The sequence below is a fragment of the Carcharhinus amblyrhynchos genome, chromosome 35 (genome assembly GCF_965287045.1).
Source record: "Carcharhinus amblyrhynchos chromosome 35, sCarAmb.v2.hapA, whole genome shotgun sequence".
In the NCBI taxonomy this organism is placed as follows: Eukaryota; Metazoa; Chordata; class Chondrichthyes; order Carcharhiniformes; family Carcharhinidae; genus Carcharhinus; species Carcharhinus amblyrhynchos.
The window spans coordinates 825,051-843,028 of record NC_137358.1 but is presented as its reverse complement, the minus strand read 5'-3'; the positions used below and the strand labels follow the sequence as shown (position 1 = coordinate 843,028).

The window sequence follows — 17,978 nt, the reverse complement described above, 5'->3', positions numbered from 1 at the left end:
GTAAATAGTTTTCACTGTTTAATGAATCAGTAGCAAAGACGATCAGAGAAATGAAGAGAGAGTTTGCAAGATAAAATTCTTTACGACAAGTAGCTATTGAGGTATCAATTATAATACTAAAGAGAATTGAATAAAGATTTGAAAAGACGTAAGAGGACAGCAAACACAAATGAAGGGAGCATTGTGATAATCTCCAACATGCTATGTCAGGCTTCTTCCAGCATTGCTTTTGACGTTGTCTACATCCTGTAAAAGTCCCAATTATGCTGTAGCTTGCTCTGAAACAAACATCGAGAGGAGTAATACTGGCAAGCATTTTTGCTAAAAATGTATTTAGTTGCAGAAGTGCTGGGCATTCGAAACTTGTTTGTACCAAGTTAAAAATGCTGTGAATAGATCCCAGAATAAACAGCAAAAATTGGTGGCATTTTGGTTATCATTCCATGTTGTACAAATAACAGTACAATTCCCTGAATTTTATAACACAATAAAATCACTAAAATGATGCAAACAAATCTGTTTTTTTAAGGGGTAAGGGAATTACAATAAAACTCCCAATCACTAAACAGCTAGTTTCAGCTACCTTACAACCTTCAGTCTTGGGAAATCTCACCTTCAGACAGGAGTACACCAAAAGCCTGAAAAGTCAATCTCGAAGCTGAACTTTGATGGGGAAAGGAACCCTGGGGGTGACACTCCAGTTTACATGTGTAAAATAGGTTTGGGTATCAAATATTTCCCACAGCTAAATTTGGATTGCCAAGCAGAAACTGCAAACGTGCTTACCATGAGGTCAGTCCGCTCTGCACAATCTTTGAACTCCAGTGCTGAATCCTAAGGAAAAGAACACAACAGCTTCATAACGTGATTCTCCAAACAAAATACAGTAGCATACATTTCATATATAATTTGTGCCAATTTTTAAAAAATCACTATCGCTGATTTTCTCTCTGCTTTTCGGGGGATGTAGGTCCACTGATACCATCTAGTTCTTGCTTAAATGGCAACGTTTCAGGTTTAACCTAGACATTCAGAGTTTCCAGGCTATTACACACAAAATACTTAACAACCTAAGAATCTATTTTAAAAAGAAATAATTTAAATATTCAGCTAAGCAGCAGTATGCACTTTAAAACAAATTCATTGTGAATAATTTTTATGGAATCGAATGCTGTACTATTTTTTAAAAATCACTATCTACACGCACGGTTAAGGAAAATAATGCCGTTTACATTTCAGTTCAAATTTTGAACATCTAAATACACGTTTCCAGAGGGATCTAATTTGGGCAAACAGCAAGATTTCCTTGCGTTCTAACACCGAAGGCCTTTCACCCAGCTAAAAAGGCATCTGCTTTCACTGATCTTTTTCTAACAGTTACTGTTAGAAAAACGCAGGATTTTCAAAGATGCAGTTCCCACAAATGTGAAACATGGTACGCTGTTTTAAAAAAAATCAGCTTGAATCTTAACCAGAGTAAAATCTATAACCCCAACATTCATGCTGGGTCAAACAGTCTTAAACCTTTTCATTTCCAGTGCTAGAATCTGATAGAACTCTGCCACCTTTTGTGTCTGCAGCTCTCAAATGTTTATCGTGCCTCCATTTTAGCAACTATAACGCTGCATTTAGAGAAGGGCTTTTTCTTCCCCTCGGGACATGTTCGCATTACTAACTGCAGCATCTAGTGGTGTAAACCATAACTACATTCTCCACAATCCCAGCAGTATGGCTGCAGAGATCTCAAGACAACCCTTATCTAACATCTCACAAAAGATTGCTTGCTTTAATTGAAGTTTTTAAAACACCCAGTTGTTCAGTACAGATGTCAGCAAACATCAATACCCTTACAGTTAACCACCAGTATTAGCAGTAAAATGACACAAAACCAAATAGACAACTTAATGGGAGAAAACTCCCAGGGAATAAATTTGGAAAGAAAAAAAGCAGAAAAAATACACACTAGATGATAAAACTTTAAGGGAGAAAAGATGAAAGATTTTGAGTGCCAGAAGTAAAATTGCTAGAAGTCAGACCAGCAGAGCAGAACACAAGCTGATAAAACTGTTTAAAAAAAAGTTTGGAAAGAAAGTAAATAGTTTAGTAATGAGATCAGGAAACTAGACAGGTAATTGGGTGTTTCAGAGCCTTACAGGGTTACAGTAGGATAGTTTATTTTCTTGTGCCCTGTCAGAGTCTGTGTCTCTAGCATCTATATATAGTTTTCCTCATTCTTACTTTCTCTGTGCAAATTATTACAACAGCTACTATCAAATTCACTTAATCTTTCACTCATTTCCCCCACTGCTGTTCACTGCTCCTCCAGGACATTTTGTAAATGCAGTTTGTTCTAACCATGTGACTGTCCACAGACCAATCCCCATTCAGTAGGCTTGCTTCCCCTCTGCAGCCAACCTCTGTCCCAACCTCATGCCACTCCCTTCCTGCCCCACATTCCAGACAGAAACACAGAGAGCCAGCTGACAGCAATCAAGCAGGCAAATAGGGACAGATAAGAATAAGAGCAAAGACTCAATTCAAGAAAAGGGGAGTTCTGTTCATTTGTGATCAATACCTCAGATCATCAGCTGGTTAGTAAAGGACCTAAAAAGTAAGCATTTATATGAGCTTCTTGTTCAGATTATTCTTGAATATCAAACTTGGTTATTATCCTCTTATAAAAACTCAATAGTGAATGCTCTTTTCAGCTATGAATAAAATAAATTAAGGCAGCACGGTGGCACAGTGGCTAGCACTGCTGCTGTGTTCAATTCTGGCTTCGGGTCACTGTCTGTGTAGAGTTTGCACATTCTCCTCCTGTCTGCATGGGTTTCCTCCGGGTGCTCCCATTTCCTCCTGCAGCCCAAAGATGTGTAGGTTAGGTGGATTGGCCATGATAAATTGACCCTAGTGTTGGGGGATTGGCAGGGTAAATATGTGGGGTTATGGGAATAGGGCCTGGGTATGATTGTGGTTGGTGCCAACTCGATGGGCTGAATGGTCTCTTTCTGCACTGTAGGGATTATATGATTCTATGAAATTAACAAAGTAGTAGGTAAAGCTACACAATCGAATAGATTTAAGTATTCCTTATTTTAAAGATCGGTTATAGTATTTGTCCATCCAGTGATATTACCTGTCTTTTGTGGTTGCTCTGATCTGCCTTCCCAGGAGATGAGTGATGTTTAACACAGCCCATTACTGTACCCAGCTTTCAGCATGACATGGCAAGTGCCCATTGCTCCCGAGATGGGTTAACTCAGCAGACTGGCTGTTGCCACTGGGTTCTTGGTTTTAGACTATATCAAGCAATTCTGTCCCTCACCAAGCTAGTAACAAGTCTCACAACACCAGGTTAAAGTCCAATAGGTTTATTTGCTACTGAATAAACCTGTTGGACTTTAACCTGGTGTTGTGAGACTTCTTACTGTGTTTATCCCAGTCCAACGCCAGTATCTCCGCATCATGACTCACTAAACTAAACAAAGAGTTAAAGAAACTAATATTAAACATTCAAAAACATAGAAGCCCTATCGTGCAGAAAGAGACTATTCAGCCCATCGAGTCTCCAGTATTTACCCTGCTGATTCCACTGACACTAAGGGGTAACTGAGCACGGCCAATCAACCTAACCTGCATGTCTTTGGACTGTGGAAGGAAACTGGAGCACCTGGAGGACACCCATGCAGACACGGGGAGAATGCGCAAACTCCGCACAGTCAAGGCCGGAATCAAACACGGGTCCCTGGCACTGAGGCAACAGCGCTAACCACATGAAGCACCAGTTATCTAATTTGCTTAATTAGAATTTCCCACAGTCCTCATTTGGCTCTGTGTCTTGTCAGCATGAGCACGCACCAAGTTTGAAAATAATGACATTACTATAATTCAATACAGCTTCTGAAGACACAACTATTCTTCTTTATCCAACATCAGCCCTTTCCCGAAGTTAATGCACTGGTTCACCCAGACCTCCTTAAAATGTACTCTGTCTTCAAATCGAAAACAGACCATCTCTCAGCTGCAGATCCAGCAGTCCTGCCATTCCCTGATTCAATGCCATTCTAATCAGCATGACAAGCACCCTGTTAAGTGTAGCTACAGCTGAGATTCATGGTCTCTCTCCAAAGTCTGCCCACCTAACTTTTTTCACTGCTGAGATTCGAGTCCAAAGCACAGCTCTGAAGCCAGTATTTCTTTCTAAAATAGCCCCACTGTTGCTAAATTCAACTGGCACCCCGTGACCAGTCGGTCAAATTCCTATCTAATCTCACTGGGAAACTTCTCCAAGGTCCCGCCCAACTCTGTCGTAAAAGCATCCCCAACCCTACATCCCAGGGCAAACCTTTTATTCTCCAATTCTGGATTGCTGCTTCTCCACTTCTCACTCTGCTCCTTTTGCATGTTGTAAAGCTGCTTTCCTTTGATCTCTTCCCCATACCCCAAGCCCTCCAAAATCCGTCACTTCCTGTTTAACGTTCACCTCCCCATCCTGTAGATTGAGATGTTCTTTTATGCAAGAGATGCTATACAACTCAGTAAAAGTACACTGAAGCAATCTCCAAAACACTTCATTCCCTTTGCGAGCTGCTTCAGGCAGAATGGTGTTAAGGCACACATGAGAGAGGCAGAAAGTGAAAGTAGACCAGTGGTTTGTGTTTGTTGTGGAGCAAGAACAAGGTTCATCTATCACACAAATCTGACTGACCCGTGCTTAGATATTGAGTGTGCTTTCTGACAAAGGCCAGGGAAAGTAACATGAAGATGCTTAAGGGTGTGATTAGAGGCCACTTATACCTCCCCATCACACTGAAATAAACATATAGCTGACAGAAAGGAAACAAAATGAATGTGATATTCCAGAGACACTAGGGGGCACAGCCTCAAGATAAAGGGGGGGGCGGTTTAGAACGGAGTTGAGGAGGAACTTCTTCACTCAAAGGGTGGTGAATCTCTGGAATTCTCTGCCCGTTGAAGTGGTGGAGGCTGCCTCGCTAAATATTCTTAAGACGCGGGTTGATGGGTTTTTGATAAGAGAGGGGATTAAGGGTTATGGGGAGAGGGCGGGAAGGTGGAACAGAGCCACGACAGATCAGCCATGATCTTATTGAATGGCGGGGCAGGCTCGAAGGGCTAGGTGGCCTATTCCTGCTCCTATTTCTTATGTTCTTATTTCCAATTTTCCTTTAAAATATCTGATCTTTGCAGCTTTACCTTACACATTGGAACAATTCAAACCAAAGACTTTGCCTCATAATGGTCCAGCATTTCATTTTAAAATGGCACAAGGAAGAGGAATGTGAAAGAAATTTGACCTTATCCTTCTCCCTCACTCCCAAACCAGCAGTCGACTGAAAAGCACCATCAACAGAACAAGCTGAGTGATGTTCAGCCTGGGAATGTCATTGTGCAGAGGGGAGTGGATTCTAATCATGGGTAAAGACTAATATTAAATTTGTATTACAGAACTGATTCCATAATCTTCCTAAATTTCAGATTTGACAACTACTGGCTTACCATCAAGGCAAATCATTGTAGCAGCTCAGTTAAGTTCAAGCTTTGTGCTGATTTTTTTAAACTTATCCTTGTCTGAAAAATTTATTTTGCAAAGTCGTCTTTCAGTGAGACATATTTTCTTTGTGCCAAATGCCCTTAAGTATTGCTAACCATTAGGAATTGTGTTTAAACCTGAAAAACTGTGGACAGATGAAAAGGAGGACTTGTATCAAAACATTGTGCCAATGTTATTTATTCAAAATTGCAGCAGACCAACACCAGAGGGCAGCAAGACAGAACGTACATCATCTCTAAATCAAATTGTTTACAATCTTGTACAAATGCAACACACATTAAATAAAACCAGTACAACATTAGTCCTGAATCCAGGTTTCATTCCACAACAGAAGCTAACTCCATCCAAAACATTAAAAGAAAATAAAAGTACTGCAGATGCTGGAACTGGATATGAAAACAGAAAATGCTGGAAAAACTCAGCAGGTTTGGCAGCATAGGTGGAGAGAGAACAAAGCTAACATCTCGACTCCATTTCGTTTTAAGCTTTGCGGAGTCATATTTGACTCAAAACGCTAACTCTGTTTCTCTCACCACAGATGCCACAGTGGTTAGCACTGCTGCCTCACAGTGCCAGGGACTCAGGTTCAATTCCGGCCTTGGGTCGCTGTCTGTGTGAAGTCTGCACGTTCTCCCTGTGTCTGCGTGGGTTTCCTCCCGTAGTCCAAAGATGTGCAGGTTAGGTGATTTGCCTAAATTGCCCCTTGGTGTCAGGAGGATTAGCAGGGTAAATACGTGGGATTATGGAGATAGGGCCTGAGAAGGATTGTGGTTGGTGCAGGCTCAATGGGCTGAATGGCCTCCTCCTGCACAGTAGGGATTCTACGATGCTGCCGACCTGCTGAGATTTTTCTGCATTTTGTTTCTCTTTTAAATGCAAACAATGTTTTGATGCCGAAACAGTGAATGTATTCAAGAGGCGGCTGGATATAGCACCTGGGGCGAATGGGGAAAAAGCAAGAATAGGCTATTGAGTTGGATGTTCAGCCACGATCGTAATGAATGGCGGAGCAGACGAAGGGCCGAATGGCCTGCTCTATCTTCCATGTTTCTATATGTCAGTCTAAAGTAGACGTGTGTTCTCTGCTCTCCCAATATGATAGTTTACAATGAATAATGTTGCCTCAGTGTGAGTACACCACATTCATCATTTGAACTGTGTATATGTTCATGTCAGAAGAATCCAGTTTTTTTTTAATGGGTCACATATCACAAACTACCATACAAAGCACAAATTTCAAAGACGATGTATAAAACTACTCCTTCCCCTCAACCAGACACAATTCCCATAGGCAATGTAAGAACTGTATAATTTAAAAGACTTAAAGTACTTCCATAAGTCGGGAGTAAGAAAAGAAAATGGTGCATGAAGAGACTTTCCCCCTCCTCACTCCCCTCCTCCCCCACAATAACTTGTCCACGAGCTGTTACTACAACTGTTTCAAAGTCAATTGAAGTTGTAACTATCTACTTCTGAAAGTTCTCAAGTCCCTTCTGTTAAACACAGTTACAAACTAACTGTTTGAGTTTGGCTCCCTTTGCTATTCTGTTTCGGAGGCAGACTGCATCAATTTATTTTGCATACGGCCTCCAATCTGCAACTTGAGCACTTCTCATTCAGAATCGCCCCTATTTGTTTAATACAACACAAATTACAGCTTAGTGCGGAGGAACAAGCAGTACACAGCTAGGTGTTTCAATCACAATGGTCACAGCTAGCGAGGACAGACCCTTACAGCAGCAGAGTCTGAACTGACCAGTGGCCAACAGCATCAGTGCCACATTGGTAATGATCACATCCAAACATCTCTGACCACCACTGCATGACCCATCAACACCGTGCACTTACCAATGACCAGAGCCCAAAATAAACATGTGATATCAAAACCAAGAGCAAATAGCAGGACAGACTGCAACAAGCTCATAGAATGCCCACAGTGCAGTAGAAGGTCATTCGACCCATTGAGTCAACACTGATTCCCCTACACAGCATCCTATCCAAACTCTATCCACGTAACCCCATGTATTTTCCCCAGTAATTCCCCTAACCTACACATTTTGGGACACCAATGAACAATTTAGCAGGGCCAATCCACCTAACCTGCACATCTTTGGAATCATCTCATCCTCTCTCTAGCACATGCAAGGCTCACATTCAGAGACCGATGGAACATTTGGCTCCATGTAGACACAACATTCCAGGTGGAGTGTCCAAAACAAGGGAGCGGGATCTTAAAATTCAAGCTACATTGCTCATGGGAGATTTCAGACAGCATGTCTTCGCACGAAGGGTGGGCGCAAGCAGACGGCGATAATTTTATTGACTCAGGTGTCTTTAGGGGTTTATGATGGGTAAAATGGGTTTGACACTCCAATCACACACAATCTAATGGAATGGTGGAAAAGGTGCAACGAGCAGAACGGTCTAGTCCTGCTCCAATGTTCCAGTGGGTCAATCCTTTAGAACATGCTTGCATATGGTGGAATGGGATCAGAAATTACTGGTACTTACACCGCAATAAATAACCTGCTCGCTGGCACTCAGTTTGTCAAGGCCACTCAGCTCCTGACTGGGTCCATTTACAGCCTGCTCCAAATATAGGCATAAGAACAGAACTCAAGATGAGGTGCGAGTAGTGACTGCCCTTGACATCAAATATTTGACTGAGGCAGCGAACCGCACTCGGAAAACTCAACTCAGTGGGAATCAGGAGGAAAATCTCTACTGTTTGTGGAGTCAAACCTAGCATACAAAACAGGAGACAGTTGTTGTTGGAGGCCAATCATCTCAGTCCCAGGGAATGACTTCAGGAGTTTGTTAGGGGAGTGTCTAGTGCCCAACCATCTTCATTCAGCTGATTCAATGATCTTCCCTCCATCATAAGGTCAGAAGTGACAATGTTCACAGATAAATTCACAATGTTCAGCACCATTCATAACTCCTCAGATACTGAATAGTCCAGTTCACATGCAACAAGACGTGGATAACATTCAGATTTAGCTTATAAGTGGCAACTGACCTTTGTGTCACTCAAGTACCAGACAATGATCTCCAACAAGACAGGATCTACCCTCTCCCTTGATACTCAATGGCATTACAATTGCTGAATTCCCCACTAGCAACAACCTGGAGGTGACCTGGAAACTAGGCTGACTAGAAACTGAGCCATAAAAATACTGTGGCTACAAGAGCAGGTCAGAAGCCTTGAATTTTGTGGCGATTCTCACCTCCTGACTCCCCAAAGCCTGTCCACAATCTACAAGGCAAAAGTCAGGAGTGTGATGGAATACTCCCCACTTGCCTGGTTCGTGCAGCTCTAACAATGCTCAAGAAGCTCAACACCATCCATGACAAAGCAGCCCATCCCAAACATTCATTCCCTCCACCACTGACCATGGCAGCCATGTGCACCATCTACAATAAGCACAGCAGCAGCAACTCATCAAAGCTCTTTCGACAGCACCTCCCAAACCTGCAACCTCCACCAACTAGAAGGACAAAGGTAGAAGATGCATGGGAACAACACCACCTGCAATTACCTCCAAGTTACTTACCATCCTGACTTGGAACTGTCAGTAGGTCAAAATCCTGGAACTCTCTTCCTAACAGCACTGTGGCTGTACCTACATCAGATGGACTGCAGCAGCTCAAGTGACAATTCACCACCAGCTTCTCAGGGATGGACAATAATGCTGGATTAGCCAGCAACACTCATCACATGTAAGAATATTTTAAAAATTAATGTTTCTCTAATTGGCAGCTCAACATTCTGGCTGAATGTTAGTTGGTTAACATTGAAGAGGCTGTGAAGATAACTTACCCATTCCAGCAGGTACTGATTGTCATTCAGTCTGCCTGCACTGCAGAGAACACACAAGTAAATAAAGATGCAGTTATGGCTCAGAAGGCAGCATAGCTGCTAGCACTATGTGTTTCTCATTCGCATAAATGGGCAAAGCAGCACTGAACTACAGCATATTAATAGAAAGTGCTTCAATTTGGAGCAGATCTTGACCCAACATTTGGTGACAAGTCTGAACTAAATTAAAATCTGCCAGGGGTTTCATGCCTCGGTACAAACTCGCAAAACCGCAATGCAGAGAAATAGCTCTGACACTGCTCTAAAACAATGGCTGATACTGGTACCGAGTGGCAAGAGGTTGGATAGCGCTAATGAGATGCAGAACTGAACAACTGAGTCTGCACTGCGACACGCATTAATTCAGAATAGCGTGACAAGAATGAAACGCGAGAGCTTCAAGTATGAAATTACACTGTTTGAATTTTTATTAATGCCCAATTTTACGAAGATTCTTTTAAAAAGAAAGAATCAACATTCTGATTACTGAGCTTCTATCCAACACCTACACAATCTGCCCACGAAAGATAATACTTTATAGTTTGCTAAGTAGAATCTTGGAGTTCAAATTTTAAACCTTGCAAAGCATCAGAGAATTCAGTGATAGAGAAATGCAGCTATTATTCCTCAACCAGCAAGCTGCAGATCTCAATGTTCATGGTATGTTAATTGTATAAAGTTTAAGGATATACAGGTGGAGAGCACTGATTAAGCATCTTGAATGCACATCAAGAGAAACTTCCACGACACTGGGTGTTGGTTAGGGAGGAGGTAGACATTTGTGGTGTAGCGATCTGTATATAAATGTAGCATGAAGTGAAGGATTGGTGTGTAGTTTCCAACTTCACCATCATGTTATCAGAAATTTCACACCTAGGAGCATTCCATTCATGAACAAACTCCAAGACAAACTCCAAGCTGGGGGCTTCTCCACAAGAGCGATGAGAACATTGGAAAACAGATCAGCTGTCGGTGGTGTCACAGTCCTGCACATTAATCATTTAGAAGAACAGCATTGACTAAAGCCTCAGGCTGCCCTCAGAATGGTGTGCTGTCCGTAAGTATCCCGATACATTACATGGATGTTTGGGGAAGGGGATAAGGGGCAAGAGCAGGAGTTAAGTGAAAAACAGCTCTCTGAAATCATCAAGAAAGAAGATATCCTGAACAAGGACTTCAGCTATCTCCCCACCCACCTCACTATTTTCAGATGTCACCAACTATCTCATTAATAACTGTGCCATTCAGATCAAGTCATCTGCCTATACAGAATGAGGCAACTGGTGAGCAGGGGCACTATCATTTGCCTCCGTACTCACCGGTAAGTGGGGAGATGCAGTGGGAAATGGTAGAAGTCAGACAGTGCTCATGTTCCCTGTTGTTGTTCAGGAACTCTCTCAGTAAGTGATTACGTTAGAGAAGGATAATCAGATTACTTTCTTTTGCAGCTTCTCCCAATGGTCAAATAGCTTCTCACTGTCAAGACTTGCACTCGAAAAACAGTGATTCATTTGGTTTGATTTATTATTGTCACATGTATCAGTATACAGTGAAAAGTATTGTTTCTTGCGTGCTATACAGACAAAGCATACCGTTCATAGAGAAGGAAAGGAGATAGTGCAGAATATAGTGTTACAGTCATAGCTAGGGTGTAAAGATACGTCCATTCAAAAGTCTGACAGCAGCAGGAAAGAAGCTGTTCTTGAGTCGGTTGATACACGTCCTCAGACTTTCGTATCTTTTTCCCAAAGGAAGAAAGTGGAAGAGAGAATGTCTGGTGTGCGTGGGGTCCTTAATTATGCTGGCTGCTCCACTGAGGCAGCGGATTCATGACTATGAATTAACACGGGGGTGGGGGGAGAACAGGGAGAAAATTTGACATCAAGATATCCTTCAAGTCACGGCAGCTTGCAGATATACTGAAGGGGTGTAAGGATCACTATTATGTGAACTGCACTCCATTCAAAGTTCATAATCAATAAAACACTTTCCTATTGGAGGGCAAACTGAATGCCAAATGTACACAAGGGAACATTCCAATTGTGATTTAAAATAAACCATCCTCCCCTCCACCTCCTAATTTCCTGTTGGAGTTTTATTCTAAGTTTAGAATGAGGAACGTGTGTGTTTTCCATCGCACAGTACACAGCTGGTTTAACAACAGATGGCAACATTCCTTCGAATCAGACCCTGGCCATCCATTAGAAGTTAATAAATCTGTGTGGGACTCAAACATTAAATGACCATGCACTAAAACTTTCAAATTAAATTAAAATGGTCTCTTGTCTGCCTGCCAGTTGACTCCTGCGTGTAGTGAATTTGGATTATCTCAATAGATTCTGCTGTGGAAACAGGCATTGCTCTAAAATGCTCACCATTAGTCAGGTTCACTCAGGAGTGTCCTGGAATGGTTAATGTGTGAGGAAGTAAAAGTCTCAATGGCACAGGAAGGCAGGGGGTATTATTGTAAAGTCAGGCTTGAGGAATAGTCTTTAAAAGGCTAGAGGAAAAATTATTCTGAAGTCCCACTTCTAAACTTTTGATGCAGCAACGGTCATTGGTTGAGCCTAGGACAGTACCCTGAGACACAATGTCCTGGGGCTGACTTAGCTGAAGATGGTTGAGCCTAGGATAGTATCCTGAGACACAATGTCCTAGGCTGAGTTAGCCGACCTTCAACAAGCACAACCATCAATAATCTTCCCATGTTCCAGCACAAACCTTGGTTAATATCAACCTCACACAAATACAAGGTTTTGAACTGATCTAAATAAGGATTTCACCATATATGTTAGTAAAAGAAATATTAACATGTGAAAATTAATCTCTTAAGTAACCAACTTCGTGATTTTTCTGAGGTCTAGGTTTGAAACTGGCATTTATATACAGCGTTTAATGCAGTAAAGCATTTTCATCCGAGTGTGACTGGACAAAATGTGACACTGAGCCAAAAATGGTATCAGCATGCAACGAAAAGCTTAGTCAAACAGGTAGGTTTGAAGAAGAGGGAGAGAGGGGCAGAGAAGTGTAGGGAGCTTACTGGCTAGGAAACTGAATGCACAACTCTCAACAGTGAAAGAATTAAAATTAGGCTGTACAGGAGGGCAGAACTGGAGGGCCACAGAGATCTACGGGCTGAGATAGGGAGACACATGGCAAGGTCAGGGAGAATTTGAAAAGGCAGCTGTGAATTTTAAAATTAAGATGTTCCTGGCTTGGAAGTCAATATGGACTAGCAAGCACAGAGTGTTGGAGAAGAGGACTTGCTGCAAGTGTGTGTGACAGGTAGCAAAGTTTGGGATGAGCTCAAGAATGCGGAGAGTAGGCGGTGAGAAGCCTTCTGTTGCGCTAACAATAGCTTCAATGAAGTTCCAGCAGAGCAGCTGAGGCACAAGGGACAGGTGATACTACAAACACAGTCCTGGCAATGGGGTGGACATGGGACCAGAAGCTGAAGGTGAAATAGAATACTGGGAATATATATTTGGAGGAAAGGAAATAGTATCAAGAATGTATTCGAAGTTGGAATTTGCTCCCGTGACTTTGACATGGATGTCAGTTTGGTCAAATGCTATTAATTAGAAAGGCTGAAAATGTATAAGCCACAGAGCAGTTTCACACAATCCAAAACCCTCAAGCATGCTCTAGCCTTGAATACATTCTTATCTATGAGTTATTCTCTGCAGTCTGTTAAATACTCCTATGTACATTGTATCTCATTGTTCAAAAGTGAAAATCCTTGGTGATTGCTACTTCAACAGTGAAGTGGGCAATACTGGCCAAGTGCCAAAGTGCCAGAGTGTTTGAGTTGAACAGAGCTTTTCCAACTGCTCTCACCATCTTGTGACTGAGACATGCCAATCATTCTTGCATCCTGCTCGTCAAAGGGAAGAAAATGGCCACAAAATTGAGCACAGTAAACTGCAACAGTCTTTTGGTATTGCAGAAATTGAGGGCATGAATGGGAAGAGAGACATGCTGTTGGAGCTTTTCGTCTTGCCCTCATCAGGACAGTTTGCAAGATCAACAGTAAACAGAGCAACAATTTACCCTGCATAACAGAGTACTGATTGGTTGGCAAGTAGACTCTGACTGGTGGAAATATTGCCTAAAGAACGTACCGGGAATAACTGCCAAGCCTTTGTTCAAATCTAAGCCAGGCAGGTCAACACTGACCGATCAAGGCAATGCCATGGGAAATGAGCCAGGAATGAATGTCCCCCAAGTTTTAGCTCAGTTGAAAAAGGCCCACCCAATATGTCGAAATGCTCCTTCTGCCTGCAAAACTCAGAGCCTTGTGAATGTATGTAGCTTCTAGCATGTATAAGTGAGCCACAATGCAAGCGCTACTGATAATCTTAAACTGGCTTTCAGCATAATTCATAGCACAATCAGGATTGTTTAGCAAGTGTTGTCCAATTGTGAAATCACATTGAATGTTGGGCACTACGTTTTGAGTATTGGAAGCGCTGGCTGGTTGGGTACAGTCTGTACTTTGCTGCCGGGTTTGACGTTCCCTCCCCCAAGTCATCCCCACTTTCCCCTCATCCTCAACGCTTCATAAACTCAAAACTTGTTGAGAACTCGGGCATCCACATTGACTCGAATCAAATCCAATCCATTACTCCTAGTCTTAGTAACCAATAATCTGTTAAATTTAAATTAATCCCCAAATCTCCCTCACTTATTTCTATTCGTCCTGCCGATCAAGTATCACCACTGCCATTGGTTAAACCCTTCTTCCATGTCTCTCTCCATTCTCCTATACTTTCCTTGCTGATCCCCATTTTGCACAAATTGCCTACCCACAACATGCTCTTCTCATATTTATGCAATGGTAAATCTTACAAAATCAAAATACTGCATAGGCAGGAAGTAAAAGCAAACCCCAGAATACTGAGAGAAGCAAGGGAGGAAATTGCTGGGGCCTTGACAGAAATCTTCGCATCATCACTGGGGAGGTACAGTAAGAGGTTTCACAACATCAGGTTAAAGTCCAACAGGTTTATTTGGTAGCACGAGCCATCAGCCGGAGCAACACCTCGAAAGCTTGTGCTCCCAAATAAACCTGTTGCACTTTAACTTGGTATTGTGAGACTTTTTACTGTGCCCACCCCAGTCCAACACCAGCATCTCCACATTACAGGGGAGGCCCCAGAGGACTGGAGAATAGCTATTGTCGCTCCTTTGTTTAAGGAGGGTACCAAGAATAATCCAGGTAATAACAGGCCAGTGAGCCTTATGTCAGTGATAGGGAAATTATTAGAGAGGATTCTTCAAGACAGGATTTACTCCCACTTGGAAATAACTGTTCGTATTAGGATCTGACCAAAAATCATAGCTTCTGGAAGATGGTAGAGGTTTGTTTAATAAAATAAGCTTTGAGAATGGTTTTGAAGTGGGTCAATGATGAGTTTTAAGGGAGGAGGTCAGGTGTAGGACTAAGGTAGCTGAAGGCTTTGTCACTACTGGTGGAAAGACTGGTGAGTCGCAAAAGACCGAAGGATGTGGGAAGAGATGCAAGGATGGATACAGTTGTTGAGGTGGATTTGGATGTGGTGGAACATATTTGGAGCTTTGGGAATGAATTTAAATTTAACAGATTACTGGTTACTAAGACTAGGAATAATGGATTAGATTTGATTCAAGTCAATGTGGATGCCTGAGTTCTCAACAAGTTTTGAGTTTATGAAGCATTGAGGCAGCGTGGTTTTGTGAAGGGGAGGTCGTGCCTCACTAACTTGATCAAGGTTTTCGAGGAAGTGACGAAGATGACTGATAAGGGTATAGCAATGAATATTTTTTACATGGAGTTCAGTAAGGCCTTTGACAAGGTCCCTCATGGCAGAATGGTGCAGTAGGTGAAGTCGCTTGACATCAGAGGTGAGCTGGCAAGGTGGATACAGAATTGGCTCCACAATAGAAGAGAGGGTAACAGTGGAAGGGTGCATTTCTGAACAGAGGGCTGTGACAAGGGACATTCTTCAGGGATCAGTGCTGGGACCTTTGCTGTTTGTAATATATATAAATGATTTGGAGGAAAATGTAACTGGTTTGATTAGTAAGTTTGCGACGACACAAAAGGCTGGAGGAGTTGTGGATAGCGGTAAGGACCATCAGAGGATACAGCAGGATACAGATCAATTAGGGACTTGGGCAAAGAGATGGTAGATGGAGTTTAATTTGGACAAATGTGAGGTAATGCATTTGGAAGGTCTAATACAGAAAGGAAATATACAGTAAATGGCAGAAACCTAAAGAGATAGATGGAATGCACTGCCAAGTAGGGTGGTGGAGGTGGACATGCCGGGATCGTTTAAGACTCATCTGGATAGTCACGAGCAGACTGGGAATGAGGGAAAGAAACGAATGGTGTAGCTGGACCAATGAGCGGTGCAGGCTTGGAGGGCCAAAGGGCTTGTTTCCTGTGCTGCATTGTTCTTTGTTTGCAGACGGAACTGGGTGTACACATACACAAGTCACTGAAAGTGAAAACGCAGGTGGAGACGATAGTGAAGAAGGCATATGGCATGCTTGCCTTCACTGGCTGGGGCATTGAGTTTAAAAATTGCCAAGTCATGTTGCAGCTTTATAGAATCTTAGTTAGGCTGCATTTGGAATATAGCGTTCAATTCTGGTCGCCATGCTACCAGAAGGATGTGGAGGCTTTGGAGAGGATACAGAAAAGATTTACCAGGATGTTGCCTGGTATGGAGGGCATTAGCTATGAGGAGCAGTTGGAGAAACTTGGTTTGTTCTCACTGGAACGACAGAGGTTGAGGGGCGACCTGATAGAAGTCTACAAGATTATGAGGGGCATGGACAAAGTGGATAGTCAGAAGTTAATTCCCAGGCTGGAAGAATCAATTACTAGGGGACAAAGGTTTAAAGGAGATGTACGAGGCAAGTGTTTTGTTTTACAGAGGGTGGTGGATGCCTGGATTTCGCTGACAGGGAGGTATTGGAAGTAAATACAACAACAACTTTGAAGGGGTGTCTTGACAAATACATGAATAGGATGGGAATAGAGGGATGCGGTTCCTGGAAGGGTCAGGCATTTTAGTTCAGTTGGACAGCATGGTCAGTGCAGCTTGGAGGGCTGAAGGGCCTGTCCCTATGTTCTAAAAAGTAAAAAGGAGAAATAAACTTTATTTTACTAGTGTCACATGTCAGCTTACATTAACATTGTAATGTTGTTACTGTGAAAATCCCCTAGTCCCGACACTCCACTACCTGTTCGGGTACAGAGGGCAATTTAGCATGGCCAATGCACATAACCAGCACGTCTTTTAAACTGTGGGAGGAAACTGGAGCACCTGGAGGAAACCCACATAGATATGGGGAGAACATGTAAATTCCACACAGACAGCAACTCAAGCCGGGAACTGAACCAGGTCCCTAGCGCTGTGAGGCAGCAGTGCTAACCACTGTGCTACGTGTGGCGCCAATAAGTCTGCAACAAGAATAGAAAATGTAGCTAAGCTCAGAAGGTTAATTCACATCGGAGGAGAGAAAAACAGTGTATGTTCAGTGACTCTCAAGTTGGAAGTGCATTAGGTTTTGAGCAAGTGAAAAGAGGGAATGGAGCAAAGAACAAAACAGAGCGTCTTCGATAGGGTGGAGGGCGGGGCAGATTAAATCTGCAATCCAGTCATTCATACCTCCACTGGGCACATCTTTTGCTTCCTTTCTTCACTTGTCCCAATTCTTTACTTGCCCCTTTGGTTTTTATATCACAATACCTTGTGTCATTCTAAGCTCCAATTTATCACAAACCTTCCCTTTTGCTCCGCGTCTCATCACAACCTCTTTCAGTTGCTTAAAACTTCTTTATTTCTAACCTTCCTCAGTTCTTGAGCACACCTACGCTTTTAAACTCTGTTCTCCTCTCCACAGTCTATCTCAAACCCAGTCCCTGCAATCCTCCAAAGACTCTCATTCTCACCTGCAGATCAACTTTAGTCAGTCCCTCATGACCTCATTAAATCCTACCACTGGAATCTTCTGCAATCCCACATTCCAATAGCACTGTGTGCTTTGAAACTCTGGTCATTATGAATCCACCTCTCCACCCACTGCCATCCATCCCATTCCCTCTGCCAGAGTCTTTATCCTGTACTCTGGAATTCACACACCTTTCAACCATACTATATAATCTCTTCCTAGCTTTAAGACATCAAAATTCCCTTTCTTCCTGTCCGATCCCTTGCAAAGCATCATGCTTTAATTTAGTGCATGAAAATTTGATCTTACACTGCAAAAAAAAAACCTGCATCTGGACATCCATCAAAGTAGCTGTTCGAAATACATATACAAGGACACGGGAATTCTCTCCTTCCCCCAGGAAAGCAGCTCAAAATTACACCAAGGTTACCTTTCTGGGGTCAGGAATATAGCACTTTAAAAGGACTAGTGGGTGTAAGTACACATCAAATATTCTCTGGCACAGTTTTCCAAGATTTTGACACACGGCATTAAAAAAAACTGTCATTTTTAAAGTATTCAGAATCAGAAATAAAAAGGAAAAATTCTTATTTGGAAACAAGT

General features: G+C 42.4%; 1 protein-coding gene across 2 annotated transcripts in view; it reads right to left on the bottom strand.

Annotated features, from left to right (window-relative positions):
- Window positions 1-17,978, bottom strand: part of LOC145361613 (RNA binding protein fox-1 homolog 2-like) — a 282,466-nt gene that overhangs the window by 186,157 nt on the left and 78,331 nt on the right. For both annotated transcript variants that reach the window (XM_080217472.1, XM_080217473.1), the window contains exon 3: window positions 787-834. In XM_080217472.1, coding sequence (XP_080073598.1) covers window positions 787-834 — 48 coding nt within the window. The remainder of the gene's footprint in view (window positions 1-786; window positions 835-17,978) is intronic.